This window comes from Ixodes scapularis, unplaced genomic scaffold (genome assembly GCF_016920785.2).
Source record: "Ixodes scapularis isolate PalLabHiFi unplaced genomic scaffold, ASM1692078v2 PGA_scaffold3__209_contigs__length_174095766, whole genome shotgun sequence".
Lineage (NCBI taxonomy): Eukaryota > Metazoa > Arthropoda > Arachnida > Ixodida > Ixodidae > Ixodes > Ixodes scapularis.
The window spans coordinates 53,340,177-53,358,633 of NW_024609868.1; the positions used below are offsets into that span (position 1 = coordinate 53,340,177).

General features: G+C 47.9%; 1 protein-coding gene across 1 annotated transcript in view; it reads left to right on the forward strand.

Moving 5' to 3' along the window:
* LOC8052999 (zinc finger SWIM domain-containing protein 8) overlaps positions 1 to 18,457 on the forward strand; it is a 75,501-nt gene that overhangs the window by 38,907 nt on the left and 18,137 nt on the right. Inside the window, exons 13-22 of the mRNA XM_040218369.2 lie at positions 452 to 649; positions 5,019 to 5,168; positions 5,590 to 5,776; positions 5,865 to 5,951; positions 8,283 to 8,407; positions 11,605 to 11,969; positions 13,480 to 13,589; positions 14,519 to 14,714; positions 15,486 to 15,946; positions 18,048 to 18,369. Of these exons, the coding sequence (XP_040074303.1) occupies positions 452 to 649; positions 5,019 to 5,168; positions 5,590 to 5,776; positions 5,865 to 5,951; positions 8,283 to 8,407; positions 11,605 to 11,969; positions 13,480 to 13,589; positions 14,519 to 14,714; positions 15,486 to 15,946; positions 18,048 to 18,369 (2,201 nt within the window). The remainder of the gene's footprint in view (positions 1 to 451; positions 650 to 5,018; positions 5,169 to 5,589; positions 5,777 to 5,864; positions 5,952 to 8,282; positions 8,408 to 11,604; positions 11,970 to 13,479; positions 13,590 to 14,518; positions 14,715 to 15,485; positions 15,947 to 18,047; positions 18,370 to 18,457) is intronic.

Sequence of the window (18,457 nt, forward strand, 5' to 3'; positions counted from 1 at the left end):
ACTGTGGCCGAGTGCATTGTCATCATTTGTAACTGCTTGACACACTGGCATGATAGCGCCATTTGTCGGGTAGACCTGGAGCCTGCGTATAATTAGACCAAAGGTTTCGCAGTGTTTGCAAAATTAAATCCCTGCGCCGCCTTTTCCAAATAGTCGGTTATAACATTGTCAGAATCATTTCGTGCCCACGGTGAGAGAATGGTGCATAAAAGATTATAAAAGCATGTACGGAGGTCGAAAAGTGTTCCAGATCTACCCGACGATGGTGCTAATGTGTCGGCCTGCTCTCTCTTCGTAAGCAGTTACCATACTCCAGCATGCTCGCACAAAAATGTGTGAAACAGCCATAAACCTTCAACGAAGTTTGACCAACACGCCCCTTTGCTCATGTTGAAATGCGATATTGTCTATACGGGCCAGCCTCGATGAGTGTGCGTGCCCCCGCTTGCAGATCCTGTTTGCTCGTGCGGAGGCACTCCACGCCCACGGCCACACCCAGGAGGCATCCAAGTTGGCGGTGCGCCTTGCCCACGAGCTGCTGGCGCGGCCTCCGAGCCTCGAGGTGGAGGGCCTCGCACCCGCAGCGGCGCCTTCGGGGAAGGCGACTGGGAACCGCCGGGGACGCCGTTTCAACCCTGCCTGGCACCAGGTGATAATAATAATAATAAGTTTATTCACAAAGAAAGCATACATACAATTTACTCAGTCTCACAAAAGCACTTGCGTGCTTGTGCGTGAGTACTTACAGTCCAGTATGGTATGAATTTAACAAATCTGAAGTATGTACAACAAAATTGATACAACTGATTGGAGCCCTATTTTATGTGGAACTCAACATAAAAGGTAAAGAAAAAAATGGCTTATGGCCTTAACAGTATACAAGCACAAACTTTTATGCCAGTAAGCATGCAACGAAGTTACCTACTTTAATACAGTACTAATAATGATTTACATAGACTTTGTAATGCCACAAATGACACAGAATAATCCACTGTAGCTTTGAAAATCATGGCAATACAAACAGGTGCGAAGGGAACAACAGGGAATGCAGGCGTGCAAGAGGAATGCGGCAACGCAGCAGCCATGGCGTATGTTGTGGGGCGACTGGGAAAGGAAATTGTTCTTTTTGTGTTTGTTTTGTTGAGGGGCTAGGCCAGTGGTCTTCAACCCCAGGGGGAACTGCAGTGCCACTGGGGACGATTACAGTGGCAAGTGCAAACCAACTTTGAAGCTCTGAAACTGAGAAAAATTACACAAGTACACTTCAGACTGCTTTCATGTAGAAAGGCGAAAGCCAGCCAAGGACAACGTCTAGCACGACTTCTAGGACGACCTCCAGGACGACCTTAAAGGGGCACTGAAGCCATTTTTGAAAAAGGTCATTTTTGATCTGATGTTATACATAATGTGTTAGCTCCCAGATATACCGAGTCCTATATTACAAAAATGCCCATCCATCTCGGGGCAATAGAAAAACATGCAGACTCTTTTTTTCTAATGGACTACATTCTGTGGACCAATGGAAGCCCTACAATACGCGCAGATCCTGAATGATTTTGTTATAACTTGTTTCGAAGAGTCTGATAGGTACACATTCGGAAAAGACTCTTCTTTTTCTCCGCGGGCGAAGCCATCGCTCGCAACTCGCGGACAAGCACCCTTCGTCGACCATTTCTCTCGGAAGAAAATTCTTCCCAAAAAGTGCGTGTCGCAATCTTTGCATGTTTTTAATGAGGAAATAGGCTACGCACGATTGTGATTTCAGGTCTGTTGGGATGCTTAGAGCGTCTAGATTGAGTTTTCACCACATAAGGTCCATCTTAGAATCGACTTCAGTGCCCCTTTAAGGTCGCCACCTAGAGGAGGTCCTCTAGAACGACGCCAAGAATGACGTCTAGAACAACTTCTAGCATGGCCCCGAGGACGACGTCAAGAACTATGCCTAGGACCACTTCCAGGATGATGTCCAGGATGACGTTGAGAGTGAGGCCTAGAGGACGACGTCTAAGACGATGCCTAGAAGAGGACACTTAAGGAGGCTGTGGCGTATTTGCATGGGCGGCCACGTTTGCGTGCCGAAGCCGCTGTAGATCTAGACGCTTTTGCCAGTGTCAAGGCCTTAGATGTACTAGATGCAGTTGCCTCGCAGTCCACCGGATGAAGCACACAACGAGCAGAGATGAAATCCGAAGCGCACCTTTAGCACACAGTGCTCCAGCGGTGACATTATACTGATGACGCTTGATGAGATATTTTTACGGCCATCTTTTGGGCACAACAACGCCGCCGCCGCTTGTTTTTCATGTATTGTGACAAGTGAGGTCGTCCTAGAGGTGTAGGACGACTTCTAAGACAACCGCAAGGACGACGCCAAGGTAACGGGACAAGTAGGGTCGCCTATTGAGCGGCACGTGCCGCTCAATGGGACAAGTAAGGCTTTCGCCTTAATAATTGGCCCTACTTATTCTGTGCACTTCGTTTATTCTATTTAGCTTTGTGAGACGGCAGGGGTCAATTAAATAAGAAAAAGTTTTTTTGCTTGGCTTGATTGACAGTTGAGCGCTTCGGAAAGCCTAAGCAAGTAGCGGTGTGCAAATGCTCGAAAATATGAATTTGAATTGAATAGCAAGTTCCCGAATAATTCGATTCGCGAATCGAATTCCTAGTATTCGGTCATTATAATATTCTATATATTCGGTCAAAGACGCGCAGTCGGCACGGAGCTGACAGAAGATCCGTTTTATCTCCAGATGTTAGCACCGTGATGTTCGACAGACCATGCGAGAAACAACTCTTGGTCCTACCATTCCACAAAAATCTAACGCACAGGATAGAAAAAAGAAAAGTATCGAATGCCGCAAACTTTATAGCATGCAGATTTACTCATGATCGTGGCGCAATCTTGCCTTGAATCACTACAGAAACATCCTGTTTGTGTTGCTTCCAGGGTGAAATTGTTGGGGGGCGGAATTCCGCGCCATGCCTAATTCTTTTCACGAGTAAAGCCCCTCGTTTCAAATTGAAGCGCCGATGTAGAATGCACTTGCCACACTCGCAGAAATCGGCGAGTGCAAAATCACAAAAAGAAAACCATGTTAACCACGCCAATAAAACCAGCCGAGTTCTCATCGTCGTTCTTTTGGAACTGCAAGCCGCAAATTCTGATTTGGAAGGATACGGAATGGAAAAATAGTGTGCCTAGATTTCAGAGGGTTTCCTCTGAAATCTTTTACCACAGTCTCAGGTAGAATACCTGAGACTGTGGTAAAAGCTGAGAAACTTGGTCGAAGAAAAAAGACATAGGTAAAAGAATGTCTCAATGTTCTTTTCCCCTTCCTTTTTTCTTCGACCAAGTTTCCCAGCTTTTACCACAGTCTCGGGTATTCTACCATGATCAACTTCCACCAGTTCGCCTGCGCACTCACTGTTTTTTCGTTCAAAAGCCGCTTTTGAATTGCGAACTGCGAGAAGGCAACAAAAAGACGAAAGCGTCGATCGGGCAGGCGTTGTTGCTCTTCAGTTTCCTCGCCTTTTTTCCACGTGACTACACGACGCTTACGACCAACCTGCGCAGGAGCCGTCCCCGTGGCTTCAGTTTTGCTTGCTCCTTCTTTTAAATCTAGGCTCTCTAAAACAGGATAGATGGACGGAGGAATGGATGCATAGCGGCAGTTGGACGTGACTTGCACCACCTAACCACATGTTTTCTTTCTTACTTCAGATTAAATTGTTTAAGCCTGTTTACTCAGATTTAACATCTATCTGTTTATTTATACAAAATAAAATCCCCGGTGCTTTTTTTTCTCCCTTAAAATTGAGACCAAATATAAATAAAAGGACATGTCGCAGTGTTAGGTTGTACTTTTAACAAGAAAAAAAGGCATGCGTGGCTATACTTTGGGTATTTTTGTGACGCTCAGGGTAGATAGATTATGTTTGCACCATAAAATTGGATCTTTAGTGCCCAACGTCCATCAGCTGCTGCTTTTCTTTTTTCTTTTTTCGCCAGAACTTTTATACGTATGATCTTTTGTTCGGTACGAGATCCATATTCTGCACCAGGCGCATATTCTGCACATATAATAATCTCATTCGCAGCACACTTTGAAAAATTCCTACAAATAAAATCACTATTTGATATTCGGCTTTTCTTTTTCTTAATTCGATTCGGTATTTGATTCGATTACTACTATTCGGTATTCGCGCACCCCTATAAGAAAGCCTTTGGGGATCACCCGTAGGCTTTCCGCAGATCCCCATTTGAGAACCACTGGGTCAGGCCATTCGGTCAAGGGAAAAGTGGGGAGTTGACGGGAAAGGGACAAAATCCTTGCAAGTGGAATTTTGCAAAGATTAGCGCTTGCAAAAAGAAACTGGTTCCCATTCTATGCTTTTGAATTGTGAAGTGTTCATTCCGAGCACTTGTAGGCAAATTAAAGCAGTCTTGTGGTTCTTTTTTTGTTGATTTCTTTTTTTGGTTACTGTGCTCCACAAAGCTTGTGCTTTCAGCTAAAAGACAACATTGTTTATTTTCTCTTTCTCATTTTTGGTTTGTGTCACTATGACTTGATCGGAATAAATATTTTAGCCGGTTGGAAGGAGCCATTTGATATTCACATGCGAGGCTCCTCGCTCTGCTATTTGCCCATGCTGTGACAGAACTCCGCAGAAAGCTGCGTAGTGGTTTGGTTGCAATGGCTTTGATTGACTCTTGCACCAATATTTAGCATAAAATCCCTTTTTGGGTGACTTACTGCAGTCTAACAAAATAATTCTATCCTGCTTTATGAAGAATGTACTCCACCTGTCTCGTCCCCCTGCATTGTTTTCTTTATCATTGCTAGCAGCTACTAGTGTCTCACTGTTGATGAAAAAACAGTAATTGTGGGTATCTGTGCAATATTTTGATATTTGTGCTTTTTCCCCTCGTAGCATTCTTCTTTTTTTTTGAGACATAGCATTCATAGCCCAAGTGCTTTTTTTTTTGCAAATGGTGACTCTTGTCTCTCTGTTCTCAGGTGAGCCTGTTGGCATCAGCAACGCTGGCCAAGGCTGCTTTCCTGTGTCAAGTCTTGGGTGAGAATCAGGAGCATCATCACCTGGCGTTCAGAATCGGACTCTTCGGACTCGAGATGTCACGACCGCCAGCATCCACCAAAGCTCTGGAGGTAGGTGTGTCCGAAGCACCGAAGGAGTTGCCTTCCCAGGTCCTCAAAGAAAACGTTGATGCTCTCCAGCAATTTAGAAAGGATGGCATGCCTTTCCTTGTTGACTAAAGTTTAGTGTAACAAGTATGACCTCTAACTCTGTAGGAGCCTGAATTGTGAGATAGGTTTGTCTAAAATTTAGTATTTAACAAGTTGAACCTTCAACTCCTTGGGAGCTCTTGAATTGATGGAGTCCAACCTTCATACAAACCCATTCTGATGCTTTGGGGCATGCAACTAGAGGATGGACCCTGTTTGTCTCTTCAGTAACCAGTGGTAATGTGATGGCCAAGTTTTGCCTTTCTAATGCTCAAATCATGTCCAGCAAGCGTCGTCGTTACGAACATTTGAGAGCATTTGTGCTTCCGATCTTCTCAAACAGGTAAAGCTTGCTAACCAAGAGCAGGACCTGGTACTTCTGTTGAAGAAGATTCCACTGGGAGACCTTGAGCTCAACGACATCCGGGACAAAGCAGAAGCCCTGCGTGATCACCGACTCCAGTCTCGTGGCGATGCCTTGCTGCCTCTCATGCTGTCCAGCTACATCTTTGACGCCCTTGTCTTGTCCAGTGAGTCGTCCCTGCTTTCCCCTTGACACTGTCCAACCTCCGCCCGGTCTTTTGCTTTCAAAACAAACGGCGTTCTGTCCTGTCGCAGAGAACAACACGAAGGGTGCTCCCAATCCGGGCACTAAGCTGCCTTCGGACGAAGCCTTGGGATTCGAAGCTGCTGTAGCTGCTTTAGGTATGGGCTTTTTGTTTTTTCTTACGGCATGGGTTTTCAGTCATCTTCATAATCTGTAGCCACTTTGGAAGACGACTTTGGAAGACCTCTGTCATGGCATTCTTGCGTAGAAACAGTTCTTAACATTTTTTTTAAGTAGGAAAGGAGTCATGCTGAAGAGAGGGTTGAGACTGTTTGGTTCGTAGTGATGCATTGTTGCATGGCTCAGTTAGATTGAACCTTTGCCTAAGCTAGAAAAGCACTTTACATAACAGACAGTTGAGGGAATGTTAGTGTTTGTCGCCGGTTGCTTTTTATGGAAGCCCCGAGTTTCTAGAAAACCCTTTGAGAATCCGACGCATTAGTGCACTTTGCACTAAAATTTTCCATGTCGCTTACATGCCGGACGACTTGGCCGATTAAAGGGACCATGAAATGATTTTAAAATCGAATTTGATCCACCGCACGTCGTAAAAGGTGTGAAAAGAAACACAAAAACACAAAACTAGGGAGCCAAAAAAAATTATTTGCTATAGAACTTTTAAAAGAAAACTGGACTCTTTTGCCACTTCTTTCCTTCGAAAGCTCTGCCTTTTCACTACGATGCATCCGCAGAAGCGGAGCACGTCAGCCGAATCCATGTCGCCTATTGGGTAAGAGCCTACCTCACCAGCACCACGATCGTAAACAATAAATAGCCGGCGAATGTTTCCTAAAAGTATTGTTAAATAATATTCAGATCCACATTTTGTAGCATAATTAGAGATGTGTGGCGAAAATTGCCAAATTTGATAATGCTGAGAGCCAAGCGCCATCTATCGTGTGGTAAACGAAGCAACTACTGCGCGTGCGCAGTAGGGCAGGGCCGACTTGAGAACGGTTATTTCCTTTGGTTTCCTTCCTCTCAAAACTCTGACTGACTGAACGTTTATTTTTCTACGTGTTCATCTCGCGCGTGCCGACTTCAAGCAGCAAGAAAAAAATGTACTTAAAACAGACCACGACGAACAAGAACGCTGGATCCACAAACACCCAAGAAGAGCGACAACAGCCGCGAATCCCGCTCCGACGAAGCTCTCGGAATATAGGCCTAGCAGGCACTCCGACTCGGCACAGCGTTGCTTCGTCACTAGACCGTCTGTCTGCCTACGACCGGCTGGCGTGCTGAATGGAATATGCCCGCGCTACCCTTGTGGACCCTTCCCGTATTATAGTTTGATCGCTGACCTCAATTTTAGGTTAAGAGGTGAGGTCAATCTCTTCCCCTTGTTTTCCGATCCAGTGTTGACGAACACTCGTCGAAAAGGGACCCTCGTCGATTCCCTCTTCTTGTTTTGTGTGATATAGAGCTGAAATAAACGCTGTATGGATTACCTTCGTAACACGGTATGTACACTTTGTTATTGGTATGCCATTTTTATTCTGACAGACTGCACGTCACTGTCTAGCTGTAACAGTTCGTGGGAGGTATACGTGCAATACCGGTCCAACCTTTCTTTGCCGAGTGTCGCGTCAGTATCGAGTTGCAATCGTAAAAGATCGGTCCCGAAGCGCTTAGCAACAGCGCGAATACAGCACTTCCATCAAACGCGCGCGTCCGCTCAGAGTGTGAACAGGTATTTACGTGGCTCTTGCTGACACTCGTAGTTCAAACGTATCTTTTTTAATGTCGGCTCGCTCCTGCATCTCCGAGACCGCGAAAAACGCCGCGGCAATTTGTTTCCATCTACGTCGCTTTGCAAACGACTGACACGGGCCGCCTTTTACCAACAATGGCAGTTGGGTTGACTTCTGGGGTCTTCACCGGAAGACTCGCTGCACTTCCCAACAGGCATACCGGCATATGGGACTAGTCCCATGCTGTCGCTGTAGCGCAACGTATCTCATTGAATTTCGCTCAGCTGCGATGCGGCGATGAGAGGCGCCGATTCAGAAAATACGTCGGTGACATTGGCGCAGTAAAACCTACCGGCGCACCCCAACTCGTCGCCTCTAACGCTCCCATCTCCTACTGCCGAGAGAACTTCCGGTTCCGGAAACAGCGTACGTCACGGCTTGTTTTGCGGTCAAGAAAAAGTCGATATTTCATTATTTTTTTGTGTAGAAGTTAATAAACCGAGACGAAAACGGATGCCTGTTCGGCATTCAGTGAACATTGACGGTTTAATGTAAAAGTCATCTGGAAAAAGTAAAAAAGTCATTTCATGGTCCCTTTAAGTGCTGTGTCTTTTCTTCTTCATTTAAAGGTTTTAACATGCTTTGGGCCATTGGAAAACAGCGTATTTTCTAACTGGGTTGCAGCTTTGCTACCTTTTTTTTAAATTTAGGTTTATTTGTGTCTGTATTTTTAAGGCCTGAAAGCCAATGTTTCGGAAGCCGAACATCCTCTGCTCTGCGAGGGCACAAGGCGCCAAAGGGGCGACCTCAGTATCACGTTACTGGTGTTCTACAAGGATGACCAGGAGAAGTTGGCCAAGGTGAGTAGGAACTGAGGGAAACGCGCTGGTATTTTTGTGTCACAGCAGTGAGTGTTGCAGATGTTTGTTTTGGAAACCTAAGGGGCAATTAATTGTGTGTGACTTTTCGGCAAAACCTAATTTTCGCAAATTTCACGGTTTTGAAATCCATAAAGAAAAATTGATTGTGACGAATACGTGGAGACCGTGGTGACGAATACGTGGAGCCCATGGTGACAAAGAGACCATGGTGACGAAGAGGCTTTGACTCTAGGAAGTCGAACAGAGATCGAAAATTTGGTGCCCGTGAAATATTCCCAAAATTTATGCTTTTCAAACTTTGCGAAATATCGAGACTGTGAAAAAAAAACTCTTTTACATCATACAGGGCAGCTATGCACCTTCGACACAGAATGTTTTGAGCCACTTGACTTTGTGCAATCGTAGGTGCATACTTATCACAGTGCTCTGCTTGGAGCTAGGTCTTTAAAGGGGCCCTGTTATCATATTTAAGCGTCTACCTTTTTTGTGATCTTCACGTCTCTTGGGGTTCGGGCAAGTCAGTGGGCACGGACAGAATAATTAAATAGCAGTGCGTCATATTTTAACCGAACGGCGGGGAAACCTCCTCTACCTACGGGGGCGACCCACAGGGCCGAAAGCACGCGATATGTGACGTTTTTGGTCCTGGCCTTACTACTGGCCAGAGCCGCTAAAAGCTTTTTTTTATTCGAAATACAAAATATAAGCGGCGCGAACCGTTTCAATTATTTATGAAAGTACCGTATTTACATGATTATAAATGAACATTGCACATCAGCAAAAAAAAAAAATCTGTAGATGCGTATTTTACTGCGAACATGTGAGAACAGCAAAGTATCTGTTTCGAAAGCCGAGCCTCCAACACGCAATCGATGCCTTCTGGCGTGTTTTGGCTGCGTATGCATGCGCGAGGGGCATGAGATGCCCAGGCGTTATCGAAACTGGGAAGTTCACGCTGGAGGGGGGGACAACTGAAGCTGCTCACTGTCGGTCTCACTCCGTCCGCGACTAGACTACGACTCGTCCGCACTGGAAATGTCAGTCTTGTCATTATCACTGCCACTTTCTCGAAGCACGTCGGCGGCGGCGTCCAACGAAATCTCGCATTTCGCAAATGACAGGATCAACCGCATCGTCCGCGCTTGCTTGGTGATCGCATTGGACGTCACGGGTAGGGACCATTTGCACACTTTTGCGGCGTACGTTGCAAGCCTGACTTCCAACTCCGGAACCAGATTTTGGCCTACGGAAGCCCCTTTGTTTGCCGTCACAGATTAAGATCTCGCGCCACCGCTGACTCCACTGGAGCATCACCCGCTCCGACGGGTTGAACTTGCTTCGAACAGCACGGTTGTCGGTTGCTTCTGAGTGGAGAATGGCCAAAAACGATCACCGAAAACCTAAACTGCCCGGATCACACGTGTCATACAAAAAAACGTAGTTAGCGCTCCCACATGATCTCGTCACTCGATCAAACAATGTGCTACCGTGAATCGCGCAAAAAACTGCGAAGAGAAGCCGCGGGGGAGGGGGTGAGAATGACCAGCTAAAGCCAGTCGTGGGGTGAGTGAGCCGTGAGGCTGTTCGAGCGGCCTCCGGAGTGGCTATTACAAGAAGTGCCGCCACCCCCCGCGAGTCGGGTGCGCCGTGCACTGTTCACCGCCGTATGTTCGGGTTAATTTGCGAATCGCTATCAGTAATACTCGTTCGCGCAAATAAAAAAATAATTAATTTGTAAAATGAGCACACAGAATAGTGTAATGCTAGAGGTACAGCCGACTGAACTCGTAACAAGTCGAGGTGTTCATGATATCGCGATTGTTTTGTTTTTGCCAACGGTGGAATGCTTTGGTTCGATTCTAAGTCGACCCCTCCACTTCAGATTTACAAAAATTGAAAAAAAGGGCCGACCTACATTCGTGTAAATACAGTAGTTTTTCAGTATTTTAGATCAAAAAAGAAAGAAATGCAGTTTATGAAGTACGGAAACAAGAAATGACCCGTCGACATACCTGCCACCAAGCGGTGGAAAAGGTGGCACATACCAGAAAGTGATAGTGGGATTAGGCACCCACAAGGGTCGGGCGCAGAAAGGTCATGAATGTACGCGGCGGCACTGCAGTTGAGGATCCGACCGGTTCCGAGCGTTCCGAAGGCCTTCGGCTGCTTCGGCGAGCAGGTTTGGCGGGATGGCGGCGCGAAGTGGCTCCCATTCTGACTGATCTTTACCTTGTGTTTGGTGTCGTTTCTAACCAATGAAGTGTCATGCCGAATTAGTGTTTAATTGCACAGCAAATGCAATGCGAGGCGCCCTGGATGTTACGCTTCATACAGCCTATCCAGCACATGCTTTAGTGGCGCCCTCTCGAGCCGCCGACACGGAGTGCGGCAGGCCATGAGCGCTCGCTGAGCTCGTTCTAGTTCACGGCCACTCAAGCAACCTAGTACGTCATGAAAGAGGTTATTTTTTGCTTGTTTTTTTAATTTTAATTTTCCTATAACTTTTAAAATAAAGCGAAATTCGAGAAAAGAAAAGTTTCATTAAGTTACTACGTTCAGTGCGCTCAGGTTTGGTGGAAATTAAAAACCAGTCAAAAGGTCTTTGCAGGGCCCCTTTAACGTTGAACAGTTGTGACGGCACGGGGTCCTCAAACTTTTCAATTTTGCGGAATCCCTAGCTTTCTTGATTGACAGCCGTGTACGCCCCCTCAGTCTCGACATCAATGGAACGAAGCAGTGCAGAAGCTTACGGGTCTTCGAAGCAGTAATGCACAAAACTAGCGAAAATTTTGCTCATAGTTGCACGTCATTGGGTGGCTCAGATCCGCCAAAATAGCATTCAAACTCGAAGAACAGTTACCTGGGGGCAGGGACGGTGGAGGAAAATAGAGAGCTTGGATAACCCGTCAAAGCCCAACCGCACACTTGTAGCCGAGTAGGACTGGGAGAGACAAGGCGGGTTTTTAAGCCTCTTGCAATGGCTAAGGATCTGCTCTGCAGCAGCCCATCCTGTCCTACGCCGTCGCAAGAGGCTTAAAAACCAATCTTGTCTCTGTTGGTCCTACTTGGTTGCAAGTTTGTGAACAGGCCTTCAAGTTGCTCCGGGGAACACTCGAGTTCCTAAAAATCCAGTTTGAGAAAGCTGACCAGTTGTTGCCACTCCTCTCGGTGCCAAGATCATGGACCGCCTACTAGACAAGGAGGTGCATCAGATGTACAAGACTCCTCCGCCCAGCTCCTACTACAGTGCCTCTGTGCCCAATCCGGTTGCCACGCCGGCCGCCAGTGGGTCTTCGGCAACGACAGAAGATGCCTCCACCACGTCGTCCGCCAAGGTGGACGACGCCGCCCGTTCGGCTCCGTTGCCGGGAAACCCGTCCGGCGAGGCTGCAGTGGATGCGGGCTTCTCAGGAGCTGCCGACAGCCTGGCCGAAGCCGGGAACGGCGTCGAGCCCGGAACACCACCCCCGAACACTCCGGGGAATCCTCGACAGGACCACGGCGGCGGTGCCAGGGCCAAGGTGTCGCACCGGCACAACAGGTGAGGTGTCGGCGGACAACCGTGTGGCCCGGGGTTTTCTCAGTCTTTTCGGCCTTCGGGGTGCCCGCAGGCAGCTCGACAGTTTGTCGTGCTTACGAGGGGTGTCGGTAAAGTTTGTATTATCAGCGCCGAAAATTGATAAAAGTGGAACAAAAGAAGCTTTGACACGAGCGCGGGTCCCTCTTGTTTTGGCACAGTATAAACATTGCAAGCTGTAGTACCGCGGAACATTGCTTGGGCGTCAAAACAAAAATGGCACCAACCATCGGGCAAGTCGAAGTGCAAGCAGCGATTCGTTTTCTCCATTTGAAGGAATGCCGAGAAGATTCATTCTGAGCTGGTTTCGGTGTTTTGGAGACAACGCCCCAGTTTATGACACTATTGTTAAATGGCGAAGATGCTTCCAGCGTGGCCAAGTAAGCCTGAAAGCATTTCAAGGATGACGTCCAAGTAATTGCCAATGTGGAGTGATTCTCTAGCACTTAAAACAAGGAGTTCTGTAACAATGGCCTCTGGCAGGTTGTCCATTTTAGACAGAAGTGCGCGGCTTTGTGTGGCAAACAAAGACTAAACTTTTACCCGAATTTGATTGCCGAATCTATTTCTTCGTGACAATAATACAAACTCTATGAACGCCCCCTCATAGCTACTTCGGTTAACCTGGGGCAAGGCAAACTTGAGCTCTTCACTTGCACTTGGTTTGTTAAAAGTAGCTCAACATCGGTTGAACATCTGCCTGTCTGACCCCCGTGGACTTATGAATATGTGTTTCTCTATGAGGGAAACTTTTCGAGTGCAGTAGTAATGCACTGTCCAGGTATCCATTAAGTGAAAACATAAGTTGCCATATTTCAATTCTGACTGGCATCTTGTTTTATCTACATCCACAAAAAAAATGGCGACAGGTGAACATTGCGAAGTGATGGGTGTGTCGATTTCCTGTGTGAAAAAGAAGTCAAAGAAAAGTTCTAAAGCTTGTTAAACCCCCATGCCCCCAAAGAAAAAAAAAAAAAAGTGGTGCAGTTTTAAAATTTTTGAAGAATGCTGGTGTGGCTCATGAGACATGCAAGCCCGCCTGTACCTGTGTTTCAATGACTCAAGCTTAGCCTAGGTAGGTTTATTTGTACTTGTTTTACTTGCATATTTTGCATATTAAGGTTGCCTGATCAGGTGAAGGTGGCTGGCCAAAAATTACTTGGAAGTATGGTTGTAGCATGTGCAGGCAAAGCTGCACATTGATATAATCTTTGTCTAGGGGGTTTTGCAACTGCAGCTTGATAACAAGTACAACTCTTTGTCTCGGAATAATTGAATTCAAGAGAGTGCAATTTGAAGCTGATATTTGTCTTGGTGCCATTGTGGCACGCACACCCTTTGTGACTTGTAGATGTTGCTCAAATTTTGTTCCTTTCATTGGTCCCTATGTTGTGGCCTCCTGCCAATGCTGGCACCTTAAAAAGAGGCTAGGTAGTAGCACTTGAAGTTAACACGGCAGGACTGCTGGGGACAGTGGTGATCGCAGTGAGGGAGCCTCAAGCCCTGGCTGGGAGGAGAACTTCAAGGCCTGGGAGGCTAAGTTCCGCTGCACAAACTTCAGAACAACTAAGAAGCATTCGGCAGGTAGGTGTCCTGTGCATGGTATTTGCCTCGAGGCACTACTAACGGACCTAATTTTGTAGACATAGCCTCTTTATTGGAGACTCTGTGGTAGGACGGTTATTAGGTCGGCTCGTAACTTACCACGGTTGTTGGCCTGAGCTGTCCGTAACTAACCTTACGAAGTTTCGTTGTGGCTCTTGGGGTTTTTGCTCATGGGTTAAAGCAGGTGTTTATAATTTTTGTATGTAACTTTTCTGCCAGCGGAGTTTTTTCTCGAAGGTGCTAGATGACCAAGCTCATTGGTTTAGGCCTATCCTAATCTTCCTGAAGTGTGAATGTGTAAAACGTGTCTCATTAATTTCTTCATAATCCTTTCTACAATACTCAAGAGCAGAGAGGCATTTTTAGTGCAGTGAATGCACCATTTTATGTAGGTAATAAAAATGGCACAGCCCACCCCTAACTGCTCACACACAGAATGTTAGCTCAATGCCCAACACTCTTTAGGTCCCAAGTAACTTCCCTAATGATCACTAACCTCGAGGTGTGAGAGCCTAGTCTAGGGAGTCGAACCTTAAGAGTGCTCGGACACAACGCTACCTCTCGGTGCGCAGTTCCACTCCCGCTGGCACTTGTGACCGTCGTTCCCGTTTTTTCTGGGATTGGGAAGAGGAAAAGAAACTATCTCTGTACCCCCCACCCCGAAAATCCAGTGGCTCGGGACCAAAACATGGGTCTCTCTTTAATTCTAGCGGTTGTCCGGTCGGCACTGCCGATCGAGCCCAGGGCAGAGGGCTTCTTCCAGTCGAACTGCCTGGCTGCGAAGCGAGAGCTTGAACTGCGCACCGTTTGGGGCGGCCTCTTCCTCCGACGCGACGCGTTCCCTCCGGGAGTGGCCTCCTCAACCTTGCCCCCATGGTGTCTGGTGTATTCGGCATGCCTCCTTGCAGGCATGGCGAGCATCGACAGCAGCGCTCCCGAGACGACGTCGAGCGACAACTCTCCGACGGTGGTGCGCCGAAGTGGCTGGGGCCGCCCATGCGGGCCGGGCAGCGACAGCGGCAGCAGCGGGGAGAGCAGCGACTCTGTGGTCTCTTCCTCGTCCGGCGACAGGGCCACGGGGGCCAAGGCACGTCACACGGACAGGTGGGTCCCACGTCTGCCCTTGGCCGCGGCTCGCCGCTCTCTCTCTCTTCGGTCGAGTTTGATCCTGAGCAGAAAACTCGCAAATTAAACGCGGAACGTGCAACCTGACTGGCTCCCAGCAGCTTTCTGTAATGCGGATTTCTGTGACGCGCTTCCCATAATGCAGCCGCGTCGCACAAAAAGTCTTTAGTAAAAGTGCTTTTTTTCTCTTCTCCTTCCTTTTTTTGTACGGCAGAATTTTTCAAACTTTCTGACCATAAGAAACCCCCGTCTCCCTCAACGGTTAGACGAGGAACTACTCTCGGTTTTGGCGTCGATCCGGGAAAGCAGTACATGAGCCTACAGACCACATAAACATTGGTGCACTTACTAAGAGGTGTTGGACTCGTGGTTGCACACATGTGAGTGACTCGGGTCCGATAAAATAGTGCCGTGAGAAAGATTTACTCGGGAGCAGGGACGGCCAAGAATATTTGGGAGCTCGGGCTACCCGTTAAGGTTCTCTGGGAACACCTGTGTTTCGATGGTCACCAATAAGGTGAGAATGGTAGACCGTCTCTTTGGAATTCCCGCCTCCAGCACGGAGCGGTTGCCCTTCACCCTGCCTCGACTGCGGCCCCACACTCGAGGCTCTCAAGGTGCTGAAGCATTCTCGAAGGCAGGAAAATTGCATCGGAAGCGTGAAGCTTCTCTCCGCCATTTTTTAGTCCGAGAATGGTGAAGAGTAGTCACGAAAGTAACGCCGGTCTCGGTTTTTTTCCGCGTTTCCAGCATGTGCGTGCTGCCCTCAGACAGCCCCCCACCCAGCCTGTCGTCGGCATCCCCGGCGACCTCGCGCTTCCTCGCTCCTGGGTCCTCGGGGCTGCAGGTGCCGGGAAGTGGTGCCCGGGGAGGCTCCGCCCCCCCGGCGGCCCCACCCCCGCAGAAGCCGCCTCCCCCAAGCCGCATGAAGGGCAAGCGGGGCACCTGCCCGAGCCTGCCGAACCAGCCGAGCGAGGCGTCAGCCCACTTCATGTTTGAGCTGGCCAAGACTGTGCTGACCAAGGCCGGTGGCAACTCGAGCACGGCGGTTTTGTTCACCCAGCCCTCGGCGAGCCAGAACCACAGGGGACCCCACAGGGCCCTGCACATGTGCGCCTTCCAGATCGGCCTGTACGCGCTGGGCCTGCACAATGCTGTCTCCCCCAACTGGCTGTCCCGCACTTACTCATCTCACGTCTCCTGGATCACAGGTGCTTGAAGGGGGGTGTCGTGTATATGTTGCGGCACGTCCCTAGTGCCACCTGCGGCATACCTCGAAAAGGCCTCGGAGACGAAACTGCTCGTCGACGTGTAATTGGCTCTAACCTGTCCCTTTGCTATAAGAAGACATAACGGGTGGGAGAACGGTTAATGAAATTTGAGCTTGTTCGTAAGAGAGTGTTATGTGGCGCTCTATCTCATTTGCCTCAGAATGCTATGTTTGGTGCTCAATTTCTTTGTATTTAAGGGATTGTGTGGTAAAATTTTGTCTTTCAAAAAAGAATTAAATTATACTGTCATTGCTTTTAGTAATATCATCCGCACAATTTCTAAATTTTTAATCCTCCACCGCACAAGTAATTCAATTTTAAACAGCCCAACTGCTCAGATTGCACCTGCAAAACACATGGCATTTTCGTTGGCAACAGTGGAAGCTGCGACGTAACATCATGCAAAGAGAGCGCCACGACAGCTCTTGACTGCTGTCTCACTAAAACAATCTTGTTCTAAGAAAGGCAAGATTTACGGTATTGAGGGAAGCTCAGTTCTTCAACGGTGATCTTTGTACGCACCATCAGCCATGTTGATAAAAACCGTGAATACTATAAGTCGACGCCCACGACTCGGACATCACCATGCCTGATGTAACCTCGCGACACGACCAGCCATGCTTACTTGTGAAATTTAGCGTGCAGTTGTGCATTGATGTTCATAATTCATCACGTGATTTATATAGACAAAGGAGCTGAATGCCGTGTCATAAAATTTGCAGTTAAGTGAAAAATCTGTGTATCTCGTACAACCGTGCCACAACCTTTGTTTGTTCGCACTGATCAAGAAACATCAAGGAGGCAATGTTTGCATTCACAACCTTTTATTTAACATCCTGATCATTTCGTGCTTAGCTTGCCCGTTATACATGAACCAAACAAAATCTAAACTAAATAACGCACTTACGAAACCCGGTTAAAAACAGGCCGGGAGCCAGATTCTAAGTGAGACTGCTCGCACAATATAAAGGCACAAAAAGCGTGCCAAATTTCTCAGTGTTGTGTAGTGAATGCTCTTGCATTTGTAACGTGCATGCAAGACAGAGGGATATCCAGCTCGCCTTTGTTGCAGATTCAAACTTTTACGTGAGGCGCGTGCCAAGATGTGAGCTCGGAGCACTCAGATCATCGTCACTGGCATCTTACATCCGAAAGGTTCAACTGTCGAGCCTGCCCCACACACTGTCAACTAGAGCTGAAACTTCTTTGGCACGCAACACATGAATCCGTCAAAATGCCAACACAACATCAGCAACACCATCAGAAACTAAACGGAACAAAGCTTTGCAAGGCCGCTATTTTGACATTTACGGAAATGACGCCACAGACGTGGAAACAATTTTTGACATATCTTGACGGTGGACGTTGAAATAGTCACTGCCTTTAACGAATATTGGGGCGTCTTTTTATTAAATAAATATTGCCTCCGACTATATTTAGGCATCCTCTACATGGCCAGCGTAAAAACTTTGTAACTTCCGGATATCACCGGACAATCCCTTTATTAAGAGGCTCGTGTCTAAGCCCCCCCCCCTGTCCGGGCATTCACAAATAGTGGGATCCTGGAGGAAGTCATGTCATTATTTACCTATGGAAAAACCAGAAAGAATTCATAGTAATGGGGATAAAGGAAACCAACAAGGACAGGGCAAAACATCTTTTTATGAAAAGATGTTTTGTCCTGTCCCCGTCCTTTTTGCCGTTCACATTGGTTTTCTTGATCCCCGTATTTTTACCGGCACGCTCTAATTTGTCGAGTCATAGTGCTATTGCATTAAAACCACCTCCCGGCTCGTAGTAAGTCCTAGAAGCTTCTCTGCAGCGAATTCCCGAACCTTAAAGGACTCGACGTACGTAGCCAACTTTCCACGAGTTGTTTGGAAGTGTTTTTTGTCGTGAAAGTTGTTTAGCTGCTTTCCATCTCTTCCGAGCAAATTTCCCCCCTGTGGTATTGTTGAGTCCCTCCCAATCAACCTGTCAGAGAAGACTCTGTGTTCTGCACGAGCACGCCCGGATGCGGCTGTGTCTGTGTTGCGTGCAGGGCAAGCCATGGAGATTGGCAGCAGCGCGCTCATGTTCCTCATGGACACATGGGAAGGCCACCTGACCCCGCCCGAAGTGGCGTCTCTGGCGGACAAGGCGTCTCGAGGTCGGGACCCAACGATGGTGCGGGCGGCCGCCCAGCTGGCCCTTTCCTGCCTCCCGCACGCACACGCCCTCAACCCCAACGAGATCCAGAGGGCCCTGCTCCAGTGCAAGGAGCAGTCGGCCGCCGTGCTCGAGCGGGCCTGCCTGGCTGTCGAGTCGGCCGCCAAGGGAGGCGGTGTTTATCCGGAGGTGCTCTTCGACGTTGCACGCAGATGGTGCGTCGATCTCTCTCGGTGCCGTTTCGTATTGAAAGATTTAGGTCTCGTGTACCCAAGTTATCGCACAACCCGGCATTTTGTTTGT